General features: G+C 39.2%; 1 protein-coding gene across 1 annotated transcript; it reads right to left on the bottom strand.

The window, feature by feature from the left end:
* Nucleotides 1-1,931: 1,931 nt before the first annotated feature.
* Nucleotides 1,932-14,933, bottom strand: LOC114569450 (forkhead box protein N5-like). Its single transcript, XM_028599265.1, has 4 exons — nucleotides 14,906-14,933; nucleotides 4,643-4,900; nucleotides 4,370-4,411; nucleotides 1,932-1,996 (listed from the first exon to the last, which is right to left on the bottom strand). Exons 1-4 carry the CDS (start codon nucleotides 14,931-14,933, stop codon nucleotides 1,932-1,934), a joined length of 393 nt encoding a protein of 130 aa, XP_028455066.1.
* Nucleotides 14,934-20,286: the final 5,353 nt, after the last annotated feature.

Raw genomic sequence — 20,286 nt, 5'->3', positions numbered from 1 at the left:
AGGAGCCCTCAGCAGAGGCTGTGTACTTCAAAGGTAATCAGCACAGTTTTTGATCATCGGAAACAATTGATCTTTTGTGTTCAAGGAATATTTATGCTTCAGGCTTTCCTAAGACATTTCAAACCAACTGTCATTAAGTGTGTGATTGTAATATCAATGCAAAGTAAGATGCAACTAGGCAATCCACTCCCTGATAGTACAGTACAGTTACTGTTTTCCTATTACCAAGCCATTTCCTGTACAGTAGCATTCAGTCCCAGACACTTCTGTGTGGATTCAATCAGTGGATGGACAGTTAGTACTATAAGGCAGTAAAAGTGACAGATTTACTTGTATGTATAAGGATACGATTCTGCGGAAATTAATGCATTTGTAATAAGGTCAAGCTTTTGGAACATTTTGTGTTTTTAAGATCCTCTTACATACACTATGAACAGACTGATCTTTGCTCAGGCAATTCAGCAATATACACTGGTGTTCCTGACCGACTAAAGATCTGGGTGATAATACCCTACTTAATACTGATAAGTTTGTGTAAAATTAAATTTTAAAATCTGTATAACTGCTCTCATACACAGCGCTCATGGACTGGCTGCTTTGTCTCTATTTTAGCAACATCTTACAGGTGTAGCACACCTCCTCCTTCTTTTTAAAACCTGCAGTTAAAAATCCTAATTTGTTGCTGCAGAGAGACAGCAAAGGCATCCTTTATATTGTTGTATTATTGTCAGAAGAATGTCCCAACATACAACAGTGTGTATACGACAGAAAGTGAGAGAATTAATTCTGAAAATCAACTGTCACACGAAACTATATGAAAGTGATTGCAGGTTGGTGTGTAAGTTATTTCAGTGTACTTTGTAAGAGGAAAGTTTTTCCAAGTGTAACGTAGTCCATTCCCGAAATCTAACACTGACTGTGTCTGATATTGGCCGCACAGGTATAAGGATGTGTTGGCATGTAGTCAAATTTGAGAATGTAAAGGTAACATGTAATTAATTTAACTTGTCTCGCATTAGTAACCTCTGTGCACTCGCTGGTGGTAGATCAGCATCATCTAATGTAACAATGACTGGGGTCAGTAAGTCAGTTATAGTATCTTCAGAAAAGGGTTTCAAGTCAGGGTCAGACCTCACTCAAGTCCAGGGAAGAACTTTAGTTGCTCCGCAGATGTCACTGAGGTCAGATCAGTCTGACTGAACCCCACACAGCCAGCAGAGTCTGTGTCCTTTCTGCCATTGCTTTGGATTTTGTTTGGAGGCTAAGGAAACCTGGCTGGCTCTGTTGTGCCAGAACCTCGAGTCGTCTCATGTCCAGAAACATAGAGCCTCTGGCAACCTCCCTGACAGTTTTATCATCACTATTCAACATGTTGAGTAAATGGGACAGGCTGGAGGATTTTTAAATCCACTCCACAGTCTGTGCACCAAACCCTCGCTCCAGTTGGTGTGAATGAAAATGTCTCAAGTTGACTGGGAGTTTGAACCACCAAACCACTCAGAAACCAAAGACACTGACTATCAATGTAGCTCAATGACGAAGTTTACTGATATATTAATTAATGGAGAGATGGTTTTGGATTTTGGACACCTGGATACACACAAAAACACTTATACTTTATGAACACAAAGAAACAGAGAGTGGACTGATCTTTGGTTTAGAATAAATATCTGGCAGATGCAGATCCGGTGAAAACAATGCTAATCTGAGAGAAATTGAATATTTATGTGTCACACAAACTGGCCTGGAGGAACAATCAGAAGGCTCTGCTGTAGGAATCAGATAGCAGCACTCTGACTGCGCACCAGCCACACACAAGCTGCTCATTTGCACTCGCTTCACACGTCTGATTGCAAGTGTGTGTGACTTGCAGTGTGCATGATGAATTTATGTGTTATGTTGTTGTTTTTTCAACCAGTGTATCCTCACCATCACTGGCATCCTTCCTGCTCAGAGTAGGAAGTTCTGCCGACTCCCACGGAGAGGAATCCAGAAGCTGAGATGTGAGTGAAGTACACAGGGACACTTTGTTATGCACCGTGTGGCCCAACATGGGTTGGAGAGCACATAAAATGGCTGTAATACTGACTGACAATTCCTGATACTTACCCTCCAGCCCCCATACTAATCTCCATATACTGAGAATAGTGGGCAGACATTTTATAAAAGCTTGTGAGCTGCAACCAGGAGAGGAGGGGGATTCTTTTGTTGCTCTGATTGAACACCTGTCGATTGAAAAACATTTCACTGATTGGGAATACATGAGTGGAGAAAATAATCATCCCCATCAATCATCTATCACTCTATCATATATTCGTACTCTGGTACAATTAGAAGTGCTATTCGTGCCCTGGTGCAATTAGAAATGAATGCTATTCGTACCCTGCCGGTGCACACAGCAATGTGTTCTATTAATACTCCGTCTGGTACAAATATCAATGTATGCTATCTGCACCCCTATGCATTTACAGTACCTTGGCATATATTTACACACATTTATCTATACTACTCATGTATTACACCTTTTTGGAATATTATCGTTGCAGTGTCCAATATTTCGCACACTTCAGAGAGACCCTAAAACATCTACTTGCGTGGGCCACGATTTTTTTTTTTTTACAGGGTGGTAGGGGAAGATTCATGAATATTCATTAGGGAACTCATCACTGATTGGCTCGCCCTGACATTCTGACCCTAACCATAACCAATCCCACTCCTCTTGCCTAAACTTAACCAACCCAACCAGAGCAGGCAACGAGTACTAGCCATTCAGGGATGAGTCCCCTAATGAATATTCATATAGAGTCTTCCCCTACCACCCTGCAAAAACATTTTCGCGTTCGCGGGCCCTGACTTGCGCAATGGCATGCAAATTATCCAATCCAAAAAATAAGATCACTTCACCAGGGAATCAAACTCCAGAGTCCCAGACCATAGTTCAGTGTTCTAACCACTCACCTAGCAGTTTTTATGGAATCTTGGACAACTGTTTACCACTTGATGTCGTCAAGCCTCAGTTGCTAGGTAACCATACTGTATACAAAAAAGCAGGTACTAACTAACAAACTAACGGTTGTATGCTTTCACTGAAGACAGAAAGCGCAACTGTAGTATCCATTTTCCACTAGAAATTCAATTGTTATAAACTTTAGAGACAAAACTTTCTTAATATGCCAGTTTCTGCTGTCAAGGAAGATGAACGCCCACCATGATTTTGGTACACGCGAGCAACGTGTTTTTGTTGTTACGTCACAGGGTGTGAATTATGGAGGGAATATTTATTCATAATTCAAATTGAAAGTCCAATGAGAAAACGAAGCAAGATCAAATTAAAAATAGTATTATTTTAATTAAAAATAGTATTATTTTACTACACTACCAGGAACAATCATGCCATAATTAAATGTGAAATGTAAAAGCTTAAATGGAAATACTTAAATTAAAATCTCAAATAGAATTTTTTTTTTTATTTTAGCCTTTCCCCTTTATAATTTTCAATTTTCAATTTGACATTTTATCTTTTGAATTTTATGTTTTACATTTGACATTGACATTTTAAGGTTCACCTTTTAGATTTCGATTTAACATTAAGCTTTTTATTTAGAAGTGACAGGTGTCAATTTAAATGAGGAGGCGTGGCCCAACGGCTGGTGGGAGGGTCTGAAACCACTTCCAGCTGACAGCGGTTGCTGTGAGTATTACTGGCCGCCGGTAAGCAAGCGATCCCGGCCACCGCCAGCTGGCTGTCACCTAAGACTGGAGCTTCCAAGTCCGACAACATATCGGAGAAAATGTGCAATTGGCCATACATTTTTATAAAACTGCCCATATTCAAACTGTACACAGTTAATTTCTCGCATAAAACAGTCTCAGAAATGAATTTAATGTAGCTATAAGCAGATACAAGCATTTATTGTATGGCCTTTAATTGATAGGATAGCTTAAAGACCATTTATCAAATGTTTATAATAGCGCTAACAAATGCAAAATAAGAAGAATGTTACTAAAATAATAACTGGATAAGTGGTAAAACACATCAACAGGAGCATGCAAAAGAATTCAACTTGGTAATGAATGTATCGAGCGATCCCTTTCCTCCAGTGTTTCTTAGTGCAGAAGCACTAAAACAGTAATACAAAATGAGCCATGAAACGTCATGGAAACTACTGAAAGTGAAGTTCTTTGACTGCTGCTTCAGGCATATGTGAGCAGACCCCTTCTTTTTTTTAACTGATGTCTGCACTCTGTTTTTCTAAATTAAGCATTTACAAGAATTAAACAAAATACATTCATGAATAATATTCAGCATAACAGAAGAAACATTCTGTATATTAAGTTGTATTATGCACTGACTTAAACTAGTTGATACCTTCTACACCTGCAGTCAGTGCAAACAAACTCTGAATTACATCTGAAACAAAACAAAAAGTCATTTGTAACACATCTTCTGTCAAAAGGTATTCACTAGTAATTTGTTATTTGTTTCCGTTACCATATTATCAATAATTCCCTCAAATTAATAGCATTAATTATAGCAGTAAGAGCATAATTTACAGGTTGTTTGAGTTGTTGATATGTCAAATTAGGTAATTTGAGATGTCCTCAAATGCATTCCCTCGGATTAATGTTTTATCACGTTCACCTGGGCGCGACATGCTCCTCTCCAGCTGCTTGAGGGATTCTCCCGTCAATGTGCGGATCTCGTCCTTTAGCCGGCGGTGGCCATCCAGAGTTAGGTGCCAGAAGCACGACTTCCTCTTGCCATCTCTGAACACCTGGTGGCAGGTTTTGCGGAAGCTGTTGTTGAAGCACAGGTTGTGGCGGATGGTGTTCTTCCAGCCGTCTGGCGCCGTCTGAAAGAAGGGGAAGAGCTCTCTGGTGAAGTTGTAAATCTGCTGGACTTTGAGGCAATGAGGATGCAAGATGCATGAGGAGCAGACCCCTTCTACTTACACACTATGGTAGTCAGAGGCAGTAAAATTTGTTATTCCAATTCCAATTGTAATGTATTGCTTTGGTATCCAGTTACAGTAATTATTACAGATTAACCTGTGTGGCTGCAGACAGTGAATGGTTTTACAATACAACCTCATTATCTAAAAATGAAAGGCCTCAGCAGGAACAAGAGCAGAAGATATGTATTCTGTGTCATTATTATTTTTGCAAAAGCTTGATCCAATGCTTGACAGGCATTATGTCTTTTTTGAGGGAGTGCAGATGATGAGAAAGCAGCCCTTCTTTCATGGGACGTCTAGGTCTAGTGTAGCGTTAAAGAATGGCAACAGTCTGGTAAATAACATGTCCAAGTGACATGCGTATGTTGGCGGGACGTGGAGCAAAGGCCGATGGGCCACTGCCCTCAGAAAAACTCAAACGTATCGTCACCTCAGCCCTGTCAGATTGAAACTGAAAACAAACATGAATGAAGACACTGTGGAAAACAATATATATGTATTTATATATATATATATTTATATATTTATATATATATATATATATATATATATATATATTTAAGTATTTTAGGTAGGTTGCCTTTTCATTGATTTTTCATTGAGTTCATGTCTTATTAAGGGATAAGAGCAGGATATTGTACAGAAGATTTATTTGTGCTGACATGTCCAAGAGAGCTGCATCATGTCTTATGTAATTTATTAGAGGTATAAACCGGCTTGTTTGATGTTCAGAATAGCGTCCAGAGGGACGCTATATGTTCTTGTGAAACACTGCAAGATTGACTAATTGCTGACTATAGTGTATGCAAGGATGCAATACAGTCTGCTACGTACAGTAGCTGGTAAATGATAGATTCGCGATCATTACCTCTAATGATTATTATTTTTACAAAAATAGGAACATTAGCAGTGGAGTTTTTATATCAAAAAAAATTGGTGGGGAACAATTTCAAAAGATGGGCTACATATCAGTAAAACTAGAATACTCTATATCTCACTCTGTTAACATGTCACTAAACCACATGGCTCCACAAAACAGACACTGTTGTAATGTGAACACCGCCGCTACCAGTGGCAGTTGTTTAGGTGACTGCAAGCCCAGCTACAGGCACCGCCAGATGACGGTGCTTTTAGGGGCCATGGTAGTAACGTTAGAGTTTAGCCAGAAAAAGGTCCCTCACCAAGGCTGAGGGCTCACTAAAGAGAAAGGCGACGCTGCGGTCCTTCCAAACTTGACTTATTTTGTAAGCTAACCACTCTATGTTAAACCACTGTTATACTTTTACCAGCAGTTTGACAGCAGATGACAATATCCCGAGGCTGGTGGGCACCAAGGTGTTTTAATTCCAGTTTCTCCTCCAAAGGGTTCAAACCTGTGCTTGAGTATAAAATCCACTTTGATCATTTTTCAAGCAGCTTTTAACTCACATCACACCCTCATCCCAACTGGACATTCACTTTAGTCATTGTTGAGTATGATGATGCCCATCACTTAAATGAACCCGCAGCTAACTTGTAGGTATTGCTGTTTTTACTACATACAAACCAGAAAGAGGGAAAATTACTGCTTTCAGAAATTATTCAAGTAGCTTCTACTGAACTAAACCAGTCAGAAGATAGAATCTGCTTCACTGTGAAATGATAAAAATACTCCTGAACCTCTGTTTGCAGAAAGGAGAGACGATCAATAACAATCAAGACTCCGATTAGACGAAAGGGCCTATCTTGTTTGGATTGCCTTACATCAGATCTTTGCGAGTAGTCAGGCCTGTGAGTTACCAATGTTTGGACAAATAAAATCAGACATGTTGACTCTCAGTTAGTGGAATGAAGTCTCTCTGCTTTTGCTGAACAAAGGTTTTCTCATCTAAACCTACTCGCTCATATGGGAAATGGTATTTTTTATTATTTAGTGAGCCTTTTTTTGGTCATATATCAAGATAGAGAGTGTGGGTAAAACGGTGGGTATCTCACATGTTCACCTGTCCTCTATACAGCAGCAGGGTGTGAGGATCAGTTCATCCATGGCTGCTGAGCGAGGAATATTCTCCAGATCCAGAGTGACTTTAAAGATGGTGGCAGATCAGCCGAGAGCTGCAGATGAGAGATGAAAGAAGGAGGGAGTGATGAAGAGGGAGGACTGGAGGAGAGACAGAAAGAGATAGAGTAAGGTGAGAAGTTAATATCCCCCACACGACATATCCTGAATATCATCCAAGTGAAAGAACAGCAAGCCCATCAATTCAAATATGCACAATTACTGCAAGTGTTGAACTGCTTGATATTTTAAACATGTCACAGGGATTTTCAGCTTGAACCTGAGACTGTGGTAGAAGTCAGAGAATAACCAACTGCTGTCTTGTGAAAGGATCAGCCTGATAATCTTTGTAAATATTAAAAAGGCATTTGTTATCCTGTGTAGTGGAGCAGGAGGATGTGGCCTAAATCATGCTGGGTAAGTGACTCCCATTTCAAATAAAAAAAGCTCCTTGCAGTGGTTCCTAATGTATGAAAACTGTTTTGAAAACTGCTCAGTGATTTTCAGTGTATTTACTATCCTGTCGTCATTAGCATTCTTTTGCACTCCTTAAGCTGTGGGTCATTTAAATACCTGACGGTAAATTCTATAGCACATCGTGTTCTTTACAGATTTAAATAAATAAATTGCTGCAATTAAAATAAACAACATTTCGACTTCAGTCCCCAAAGCTGTAAGCCATATTTCATGCTACATTCATTTATTTTGCTCTTATTTTGTGTATATATATATATTGAACTAACTTATTTCCACTTTTGTATAGGCTACATCAGGATCCCGAAAGATACCCTGAATCATTCCTCCTTGGTTTTCCTTGACAACAACCGATTGTGTTCAATTCCCCCTTTCCTTCTTTATTAAAATACCAGAGTACAGGTCCAACAGCAGCACCAATCTCTGAAGCCTCCATATAACACCCTCCCCTGCCACCTCCTGCCCCTAAATTAAGATTAATTACACAACAGGCCAATATGCTGAAATGGGAAATTATATGCTCCCAGGAACAGGACTCTGTAGATGCTCTGTCTCAGTTAGTGGAACAGCTTTTAGATTGCGCTCACATATCCTTATGCTGAGCACAGCAGGCGTGGGACTGTCTCACTGTATTCTGTGGGCTTGATAATACCTGGCAGAGGGGTCTCAGGATGTGAGGACACTGATTAAAGCCACTTTTATTGCATGTCAGATGGGGTTGAATTCTTCTTATCCTTTTAATCAGTCGTTACGCACACTGAGACAATACATCACACCCCTCTGTGTGATGTGATGCATATCTGGAAGTCTACTACTTTTGACAAGTGGCAGCACTGAAACATTCACACTAAAATAGGAATACAAGTATAATATGTCTGTGTTTTATGTGCCCTCACAGCTGCACACATTCTATATATATCACCAACAACAACTGGCTGCAGACTTGTCTTTGTCTTTGTAGCCATTGCAGTATCGGCATCAAAGGCCCTCACTGTATTAAAAGAAAATCTTTGACCAGCGTGGACCGGCTCAGCCACACGATGCCCCACTGTGAACATCACCAGAGGAAAAATTCATGCTGGGAGAGCCGAGGGAGAGCAGGGGAAGGAGTAGCACTTGTTATGTTATGTGTATTCGGTATATTATGTAATGTATGGACCTCATTGTTCAACATGAAGCTCTGTGTTGTGCTCTGCAATCTGTGAAGCATTATGTCCTACTGTGTTCAAGGATGGATGGGCAGCTGGTGGCTGCAACATGCGTCTAAACTATTTCACACATGCCAGAATCTGACACAATTTTAATTCATTCAGTAATAAAATAAAGAAGGCTCTGCACACTTGTGAACAATGCAACCATTTAGAAATAAGTATGCTGTTTTCAGAACTTTAACAGTGCAAATGTTTGACAAATTAGAATCCAAAACCTCATAATGGGACCTATTAAATGATGCCTCTGCTGTGCTGTGCACATGGGAAATGCAGTTCTTCTTTCCAAGATGTGATCAAAGATCTTGGGAACTAAAACTGAATAGACCTTTTTCATGGCAGACATGTTGACATGTCATAGTAGGAAAAGCACAGGTGTATTCAAAACCATTAATGATGGCTGCATTCCACTTAGGAGAGGCCCTGGTATTGTTCATGCTGACTCACTGAAACAGCTTACTGGGACACTTGATGGAATTGAGCCATCATTAAGGTTATCAATTTCAGCTGTGCTTTTCCTATGACAAGTCAAAATGTCTGCTGCATTTCCCATGTGTGTCCCACGTGCATGACATAAAACAGGTGTGCTCAATTTGGTCACATTAAAAGGTGTTGGATTCCCTTTGTCAAAAATCTGCCCTGATGAAGGTCTAGAGACCCAAAGTTTAGTTTTATTCTTTTAATGCTTGAGTTCATGGCTAGTTATGTTATTATTGGTTTGCACCTTAATATGGCCAGATAACTTAAAAAATAGGAAGATTTCAGCTTAGTTACTTGATGGAATATTACACTACATTTACAATACATTTGTATCAGAAGTGGTAGCACTGCAACCAACTACTTGAGTATAGTATAAGGTGGTGAATTGTTTGAGATATCTTCCCCAGAAATCACAAAAGAATCAGATTATATTTATTAGAAATACATCAGATTAACGTTACATTCAAATTATTTAGGCAATGTTGTTTTTATAAATAATGTTGTTTTTTGACCCACCTGACTTTTGTGATTTTTATTCTGTGAAGAAGCAACTATTGCTAAGTTTTAACATCTATCTACCAATATCTTACGAGAGATTCATAATAGACGCTGACAATCAGTGCAGACAACCAAGTGCCCTACAGATATGATCAATAACCTGCTGATTCACAGTAGTTTTCTTCCAGATTTCTCAACATTGTGCTTCTAGCTTTCACTTCTTTGGATATGTATACTTTTTTTGTGATATTTGTTAAGCAGAACTGTTAGATCAAGCCCAACGTGAGAACTTCTTTAGGTCTGCAGGATTATAACAGTACTTTATGATAGACATGATAAGAAGATCAGTATTACAGGGGATTAGTTAACTAACACAGCCACAACAAGTTTAAGATTAGAGCTCATGAAGTATAGTTTCGAATAAAGAAAGAAAGCTTACCTCTTTCTGCAGAAAGAGCTTACTTTGCAAGAAACATCTCAGAACAAGCCTAAAGTTTAGGTTAAATTGCACACAGGAGACAAAAAAAGCCAATGGAGTGCCATGTTGCTCCAAATGCTCTAACAAGCACTTGCACAGTACGACCAAGAACAATTTACAACCATTGTTTAATTTTAGAGCATATACGTTCACAATTTGTCACCTCCTAAGGAAGAATAACAAAAACATTTACGTCCTTCATCAATATTTCCCTGACTCGACAGGAGCTGTCAATGTCACAAACCTTACCAATTCTGATGGTGCACACTAATCAACAACATAACCCCATTCTGGCTCGCTGCTCAGACGTTATAATGGCGAATGTTGAGTAGAATTAAGAATAATGGCCCCATGTCAGCACCAGATATAAATATCAATCATCTGATGATAAACAATGCGGTGCTTCTGCGCAGGACCTGATAACTCTCTCAAAACATATCTCGTCCTTCACCAGAATGTCAGAGTAAACCTGTTTCACAGACAAAAGAGTGCAATGATTAAATTTCTGCCTTCAACCACAGAAACTCAACACTCAGGAGGATGACATGAACCAAGGTCATTGCATTTACATTGCAAAGGATGGCTCCTCGGATCTGTTTGTTTGTTGTTGTTTTTCCTCCGAGCTCCCGAATGTCGGAGAAGGATCAGTCAGAGAACTATCAATGTGGTGGGCTGTAATCTATTGCAATGACGTTCCGAAGGATCAAAAGCAATGAGCTGCTGACTGTTTAATAAACTGCAAGCTTACACTGCAGTGTTTCTAACTATGATTCATTATTGTCACTGGATCCTCTATGAAAATAAAGGAGGCGCCTGAGGAGGCTACTGGATTCCAGCCACATTAAATTGCTGTAAATTGCCTATGCAATACATGTAAAGACTTTCAGTGGGGTTCATTTTTTGTATGTTTTCTTTACTCTTCCCTTAATTTTACCACCAATTAAAGATGCATGAAAATAAGAGTTTTAAGATCCTCATAAGTTGCCACAGGGTTTTCAAGTTGACATACTGAAGGCACAGTTTGATATTTTATTCATTAATGTGTTTCCTTACATCATAATTATTGATAGACTTAAACAGCTTGCCTCAAAGTCACGGCTGACATTTCTTACTTTGTGAGAAACTGACTGCAGTGCAGCTCTTGAGGGCTTTATCTCATCTCTTACAGCAACAGCTAAATGAACTCTTTAGGACACTCCATAGAGAAGATAAAAGCTGTCATATTGTGGTCAGCATTCTGTAGAATGAGAGTCACTGCATTACTTATCACCAGGGATGAAATTGTTCCACATCCATAATTTTAAAAAGGCAGATCTCCAATATGAAATTCTGTGGCATGTCATCCATTGAGTATCTGAAAATGTTTGTTTTAAACAGAACTATGTATCATTTAATTATGCATTTTCCTCTTAGGATGTACAGTTTGTGTCAAGATTGTCTATATTACAAAGGTGAAATTACAGCTGTTGTTTTGAATTTTAAATGCCAGAATTAAAAAGCAAAGGCAGTGCTTATCACTGAAGAAAGGCTGTTCGGAAGGCCAGCCAGAGACTGTTGGGAATTGGAGAACAGAGCTTTATACAAACACACACACACACACACACACACACACACACACACACACACACACACACACACATTTAGCCTATAGCAGCAGGGCTCTGGTTTAGGGTGTTGTTCTGGTTAAAGCCAACGCTTGGCTGACTCATTACAGTGCTGTTAGTCAGTTTCTGTGGGCAATGGAAACTGGTGACCAAACTGTACTGTGTACTAAAAGTGTTCATATTCTTCAGAGTATTGGACAATCTATATATAATTCATTCTGCTGGGTTCATTGTTATTCTCATTGCTGAAAGTCTGGGGAATGTGATAGGGCCTCTTCTTACTGTTAATTAGCGGAGCAGAGAGGACGGCTTTTTTTAACGTGTCATGAACACAGAGGTGTCAAGTAACGAAGTAAAAATACTTCGTTACCTTACTTAAGTAGAAATTTTGGGTATCTATACTTTACTGGAGTAATTATTTTACAGCATACTTTTTACTTCTACTCCTTACATTTTCACGCAATTATCTGTACTTTCTACTCCCTACATTTTAAAAATAGCCTCGTTACTCATATTTCAGTTCGGCTTGTTTTCATTCCAGCTCGTCCGTCATCGTTCAAAAAAACACACACACAAAAAACCTATCGCTCCATCCGGAGAGAGTGAATTTGATTCTGGTTGGATGAGAAGTATAAACATAGCTATTCCGACACCCTATTGGTTTGTTCGTGATCCATAACACCTGTACAGACCCGGTGCTAATACGCCACCGGTGCCTTATCGACTGTTATCTACCGGACCGAATAGCAACACGGATTTCGGTGTTTTAGGTGCCTCGCGCGCGATGCTCCGAAAACGGACGTTAGAGGGAACTGAACATCGCCGCACGGGACGCTAGTCAACACTACAGTTGGAAGCAGGTTAGCCTAGCGTTAGCTAGAAGATGGAGTAAACATGATAAAATGCTGAGAGCTAAACGGTGTAAAAGTGTGTCTATATTTCACTGGAGAGGAGTCTGACACCAGACTGTAGCTGCCGTTGTCTGAAAAACACAGAAGAGATGTAGCCTACGTGTCACATTTTTCAGCCCTTCTGAGATGGCAGGTATTATTTTAATATACTGTAACATTATTATAGTCATATGATTTTGTCCCCGCGTTTTAGAGTTAAGCTGTTGTCCTTAATGGTATTTCCCCACTTGATCAGGGGTCTTGAATGTTTTTTAAGCCAAGGATCCCTTAACTTAAAGTGAGATGTAGCACGGACCCCCTACTACATATTGTATGAAATTAAGTTGCATATTAAACTGGGCCTACAATAACTGTTAGGGTAACCTAAAGCCTTCTTACATACCTTTTTTCATAAGCTATTAAAATATTAATTGTTGGCATGATTTTATAAATCATATTTTAATGTTACATACTGTATGTGACATACTGTATGTGGCACAGTAAATCTAGGATTAACTGTATCTGTGGGCTGATATCTTAGTGACTACCTTACCTATAGGCCAGTAAGCCTATCATCAGTGGGAATTTATATTTGCTAATAATATGTTGGAATTATGTTAAGGCATTTTATTTTTTATTTTTTTTAAAGACTCAAAAATGTACAATAATTCGGAGGCCCCCCTGCAATGACTCTGAGGACCCCCTGTTGAAGATCTCTGCCTTACATTACTTTTACTTTTATACTTTAAGTAGTTTTGAAACCAGTACTTTTACACTTTTACTTAAGTAAAAAGCTTGAGTTGATACTTCAACTTCTACAAAAGTCTTTTCAAACCCTAGTATCTATACTTCTACTTGAGTAATGAATGTGAATACTTTTGACACCTCTGCATGAACATGACACAAAGCTATTAGGTGACATTTGACTCATTGAGATATGGCTGAAATACAATATGTAGTTCACTTCTCATTTTTAAAAGCTATCTTTCAATGGGGAAATGGTCCAAAGAGGTAAAAAAAAGAGAGACAACGAGGCAGTCACTGCTTCAAATGTTTGAGTCCCTCAGAGTTTTCCCCGCTGTGTATTGATGGTTGTTCTTAATTGAGAGGTTTCCATGAAAGTCTCATAACAGCATAAATAAGCACATTTTGGTACATGGGAGGGCTCTTTGTTTCTGTATGTGTCCACATTAAACCAAGAAACAGAATTCACCAGTGATTGTTATGTAAATTAAAGCCGTTTTAAATGTATCTATCTGCCAGCCACATCGCTCCGCTCTAAGTATAAACAAAAAGTAATGATGAATCCCCTTCAAACTCTATTAAGGTACCAATTCACTCCCCTCCAGCACATTATGTTTATGATGTAAATGTGTGAGTGGAAACACAGTATTTACATCAGGGTAATTAAGAAATGCAGACGATTTTGTGTTTTAGTTCTACATTACTATTGAAGGAACTTGCTTTTTTCTGATCCTAAATAACATTTGTGCCCTTGACAAGAAGCCTATCATCAAATGTTCATAGCAATTTACATAATACTGTAACTGCAGGTAATAATAATAAAAAAAACATTGATGTGGATCTTGGTGCCTCCACAGGCTCAACTGTCATCCACTTGGACTCTCTGTATTATAGGGAGGTGAAAAGAAAAATAATTAAAACCACATGATAAAGTGTTACTTTTAGAGATTTGACAGGTAATAAAGAATCCCAGACCAGGCTTAACAAAAACATTAGGCCATTTCCCTAAGTCCAGAAACATATTAGTGCAGTTGGAGGATATTCATTCATAAATAAATGATGGTGAAACAGTTTATGGCTGCATCTGGCTATATATCCGTATTAGCTGCTGTGCTCATGAAACCATGAATCATGATAAAGAGGATTCATGAGCACTGAGGCCTCTTTAAAATATGGTTCCTTCAAGCCTTTTGTTCCTGTAGAAAAGCATACCATAAAAGGTCATGCAATGTTTCCTTTTCTATTGCCTGTTAATCCGATAATATATATTTTTTTACATTCACAACATCCTAGGTCAGGGTAAGAAATTGCAAACAGAATATTCTGATGTTGGAAAAGTTTCATCTACTCTCTGTTTGAAAACTATTTCACACTTGACAGGCCAGTTTACGTTCTTTTGTGTTACCTTGACAGTTTTTGGGTCTACTGTCGTCCTCATAATACAAGGTGGTCAAGTAACTTTAATGGCTGGAAATTGCAAGATGGTGACTTCTGGTGCAGTCTAGCAGAGCTGGTAGGACCATTATTCCCGTTTACAGTCCACTGGGTCCATTTCCAGCTTCATGTTGCCTCTTTAATACAGCAGAACGTGTTGCTTTCAGATGTGACATCTCTGGGCCGCTCTCAGTCCATGAAGTGGTTTTACTCTTTTGCAACATTAAAAAATGGCCAACTTGAGGTTTTCTTAACTGTTTAAAAGCTGTGTTCTCACATGAACTTCGGACAATGTCTGACGAATCAGGTCTAGACATTGTCCAAAGTTGCCCTTTCTTACATGTAGCACACATCCGTATATTGTTCGCCCCTTTCAGACATGCGCTGCAAACCTGAACTTGACATTACCCAGAGTAGCTGTATGTGAGAAGGCAAATGTCCAAATCTGTTGGATCAGACATTAAACAGACTTTGTGTAAATGTGTAAATAGAGCAGGTCATTGTCCGGAGAATTCACAGCGAGCGAGTGGCCGTGTTTCTGTCAGGCGCAAAACCAGAAGAAAACAAACAAAGAATGAAAAAGAAATCTAAACCAAACAGAGTGTATTCAGCAAGTGAGAACCAACTGATATGGACAATCTCCTGTTGGGTGCTGTATCTGTGAAAGGACATGGACATGGCGGGCAGGACATGACGCAGATTCATAATTTGGTCATAAACATCCAAGTTGCCATTCCTTTAATTTGTCTGATGATTTCGACGCCTGCCCTTGCCGCATGATAAGAATGTCATCAACACGCCCATTCGCTCGCTGTGAATTCTCCAGCGATGACCTGTTCTATTTAAACATGGGCTCAATCGGACATTACACAGACTTTGTACTAGGGAGCTGGTAGGGTAAAGTCTGTTTAATGTCTGTTCTGACTGTTCTCACATACAGCACCGCTGGGTAAAGTCATGATAAATTTAGGTTTGCAGTGAATGTGTGGAAGGGACTTATATTTTTAGCCCCAGAAAATGTCCTTATACACTTGTATTTTAGTATATTTTCCATGTTCCAAAAGCCCTAAAAAGATGTCCAGTGTGTTTTGTTGCAAGATATCTCACAAACAAGGTCCCTTAGTATTATTCAGTTAGCTTTATTCCACCTGGATGATCCATTCGGTATCAATGCTGCTTTTCAGTGAGTCCAGCTGCATCTGTCAAGGCTAACAAGCAAGTACCCTGCTCTGAAGAAATGGTTAACAAACATAATGTTCCATTGGTATTCCATAAATGTATGCACACTCTACATATAGGCAAAGGAAGGACTCAGGTATTGACCTTGTCACTGACAGGTTCAGGCACGTTTTATCCCACTTTGATGGGAATGCGGCCTTAACATAGAATCACATGTCATCGTATTAACTGAAAGCACAGTGAAGGTACCATCAGTAGAAATCTGCTGAGCAAAGGGTCATTACAAACTGTTTGATTCTGATTTAACAACCGTAACAACAGATAATGGGATATTTAATCCACACTGCATGCTATTCATGTAAAACGCTTTGGATTTACAGCCATGCCAACACACTGATCCACACTATTGAACTTAAAAAAATAGACCAAACACTTAGTGATGGTGACGGTTGCTGGTTGGCCTACCAAGTTCATAGATTCAGTCACCGGTTTGCGTGCCCTCGGCGGCGGTGGGGTGATCAAGCGTTTACTTCCCCCACCAGGAACCAAGACACCGTGGAAGACTCGAGCGGTTGCGGTGACATTCGGTCTCGACATACTATTTACACACTCATACTGACCGACACTATACTCACGCACTGGCCACGGTTACATTCGGTAGCCTGGTGGGCGGTCTCCTCGTGACAGTCTAACTACCATGTAGCAACATTCACTTCTAACATTTAACTTAACATAACTACCAAGATAACATTATGTGCATTTGAATGTAATATAATACTTTCCCCTTGGTAATGTAGCCTATTAATTTCCATGAACACATTCTAAAATGCACGAGACATCAAGGCTTCTGCTATCGGTTTATAACTCAAACTTGCCGAGAACCTAGACACCCGTTTGATTACATAGACTAACGCATTAGGCTACGGTTACGGTCTCATTCAGTAGCTTTGTGCGCGGTCTCCTGGTGACAGCCTACCTACCATGTAACAAACATTTAACTTAACATAACTACTAAGATAACATGACGTGTATTTGTATGTGATATCCATCGATAATGTAGTCTATGAATTTGTATGTACACAATCATCTAAGATGCACGAGAAATAAAGGCTTCTGGGATCGGTTGATAACTCAAACTTGCCGAGAACCTAGACACCCGTTTGAGTAGCTTTGTGTGCGTTCTCCTGGTGACAGCCTACCTACCATGTAACAAACATTTAACTTAACATAACTACTAAGATAACCTGGTATAATCACTATGTATTTGTATGAGATGTAATTCCCCATCGATAATGTGTGAATTGCCATCAACACAGCACGAATGAGGTAAAAGAAAAAAACAGGAGTGAGTCGGTTCATTGACGTATGGCACTCGATTATCCCGGTTCAGTGACACGAGTCGGGTTAATTAACCGGCTCTTCGGTCAGTTCGTCAACACTACAAACACTTGGACCACAATACTTAGTTTGTATTCTGTTGCGACTTATGAAGCATTTAAGATATTGTCATATAATGACAGTTGAATATTTGGACATTCATATTTTGATATATATGTGATTAAATATTTAACATATAGTTTCTGTTAACATTTCTTTTAACAGATGCACCTCACCCCTCTTAGTTCGGCCATGAGCATGAAAAACTATGAAATGACTGTGAAAAAATGTGTAGATACCCCCCCACACACACACACACACACACACACACTCTAAAGGGGAGCATGAACATGAAAAATATTATAAGCCTGTTTTCATAAGAGAAAAAAAAACAGTGCCACACCGTAACAGCATTGTGATTGGTTGTCCATGTGTGCGCATCTATATTAAAATCAACTCACCGTTCGGATGGCTCTGATCAAAATCAGGAAGAGTGACGATTTCTCCCATTGCTAATCTTGGTGTATTTGCTTTGTCTGAAACACTAGATAAAGAAGAAAGGAAATGACAGCAGGGAATAATGAAAATTCAATAAAGAAAACAAGAAACAAACAAAGAAGAAAATAACTTTTAATAGTCCTGAACCATAGATGGGTCCACAGGTGCTTAGATCTAAGTCTGCAGGTACTGAGTACCATTCAGCAGTCCTGATGACAGGGGGGACATGGCCTTCAGCCAAAAGACCACACACACACACACACACACACACACACACACACACACACACACACACACACACACACACACTTCACATCTGCAGCCCCCCCACCTTCACCCACTCCACTGGTGCCTTGGATCACTGCTTATGTTGTCCAACACTGTTCCGCCTGGGAAAGATCTCAACTATCAATCTCCAAGCTGTCAGCCACACTGACCCATCGGACCCCGGACAAATCCTGCAATAGAAATCAAACAGCCCTTTTCTCTCTGTAGTGAAAGTCTGTTCTGTCTTGTCCTGCTTTGAACATTACCCTGTGAAGGTTGATTGAGTGGTCTAGGGGAAAAAGGGATAACAAACTAGCAATGTGAATGTGAAATGAAGCAAATGAAAACAGGCAACTAACTGGCTGCTACAAGGAGGAACATTGCAAATGAATGTTAATAGTGTGGCAGCAGATTTTAAAACAGATTTCCCACTTTACAATGAAGGTCAAAAGCAACTTAAACTAAATGAGCTTAATCATCAACAATTGCCCTTCTATAGGTTGACAGAGTTTTAAACATGTTTCAAATCTGTACAGTTGGCTGCACTTGAACACAACCCACATTCCACTTTATGGATTAAAATGACTTACAGCGAAAAGGTTCACAGCTGCCATTATTCTTATCTTACGTGAGACCCTATAGCTGTGAGGCCTAGACACTCCATAATCTGTTTTTACAGACAGGTTCATGTTGGTGACCTTTAGCTGTGCCAGCACATGCATATTATGCTTAGGGTCTTGCACTTTTCTCTGGTAGTACCTCTCTGTCTCTGTCTTCCCCTGGTTCTTCCCTTGAATTCCAACCGCTTTTTCCTGCCTTCTAAAATCAATTAATATTGATTTTGCTGCACTCTCTGGGGTGGAGTCAAAAGAGGGGACAAAGGAGATAAAAACCACAGGCGAATTGCTGAAGTAACTCCACTGATATTATCATGAGAGAGAAGTCAGATGCTGGTTCAACTCCATTTAAAAGCACCGGAGAATGAGAGTAAATGACATCCTCTGCTTACCAGGAAATTTCAAATGATTCATGAAGTGGATCTCAGCCAGGAGCTGACTGGCTCATACGTATATATAAGTTATATGCAACCTATTTTCAGAGACATTGAGTGAGAGTAAAAGAGGTGCTCAACAATCAGCTGTTTTTCCAAAGTCAGCTCTTTAGGCTGTATTTTCATAGATTTTAATCTGCTTTATTGCAATAAATTCTGTTGATTTTGTTCTGTGATAGTTTCAATTTTGTCCTTTGTTTTATAGATATTTATAGTCACAATTAACATCACAAGAAATGGAGTTGGAGAAAGTGGTTTTGTTTTAAACTAAAGAAAAACCCACAGCTTACTTTTACTGTTTCTAAAAATGTAGATGCTGTGTGAGTTTGGGCCGCGAGTTCTGAGAGGGTGGAGGGGGGGCCTCCAAGATTTTGTGCCCAGGGGCCTCTGCATTCTAAATCCGTGCCTGACTGGCTGTCCAGTTTTATGGCATGAACCAACATTGTGATACAGACAGAGAGACAACAACAATAACTCCTGTATTAGACTGAACTGTAAAAGCCAGACAGTTGTCTCTATGTGGAATGAATAAGAAGTTATTCTGGCCTCTAAAAGGTATTTTAGTGGAATTTATCCTATACTTTAATAACTAGCTGAATAACCAATTAGTTGATCAGAAGAAACATAATGATGATTTTCTGAAGACTTATTATAAGTGGTGGAAAGTAACAGTTAAGTAGTTACTCAAGCACTGTACTTCAGTTCAATTTTGAGGTACTTGACTTTTACTATTCCAATTTTACTCTTCAGTGGGAAAATGCTAACATTTATCTGACAGATGTAGTTAGTTAGTTACTGTTCAAAATAAAGATCCACTCATATATGTATGATAATATAAATCTCTGATATTAATGAACTCTGCAGTACTTTTACTTTTTATACATGCTTTGATACTTGCTTATTTCTTAAGTAAATGATTACTGTACTTACTCTGCTGTGCTGCTCTTTTTATTTTATTTTAATTTTTAATTAATACATACTGTGTATATATGTTTCTACTTATATTGTTATATTCTGGTGCTTGATTCTCTTAGCCCTCTGGTATTTAGAAATTGTGTGACGCACAACTACAGCACCAAAACAAATTCCTTGTATCTGTAAAAAACATACT

Source organism: Perca flavescens, chromosome 15 (genome assembly GCF_004354835.1).
Source record: "Perca flavescens isolate YP-PL-M2 chromosome 15, PFLA_1.0, whole genome shotgun sequence".
NCBI classification, from domain to species: domain Eukaryota; kingdom Metazoa; phylum Chordata; class Actinopteri; order Perciformes; family Percidae; genus Perca; species Perca flavescens.
The sequence above is the reverse complement of the archived record's forward strand: the minus strand, read 5'-3'. Positions and strand labels throughout refer to the sequence as shown.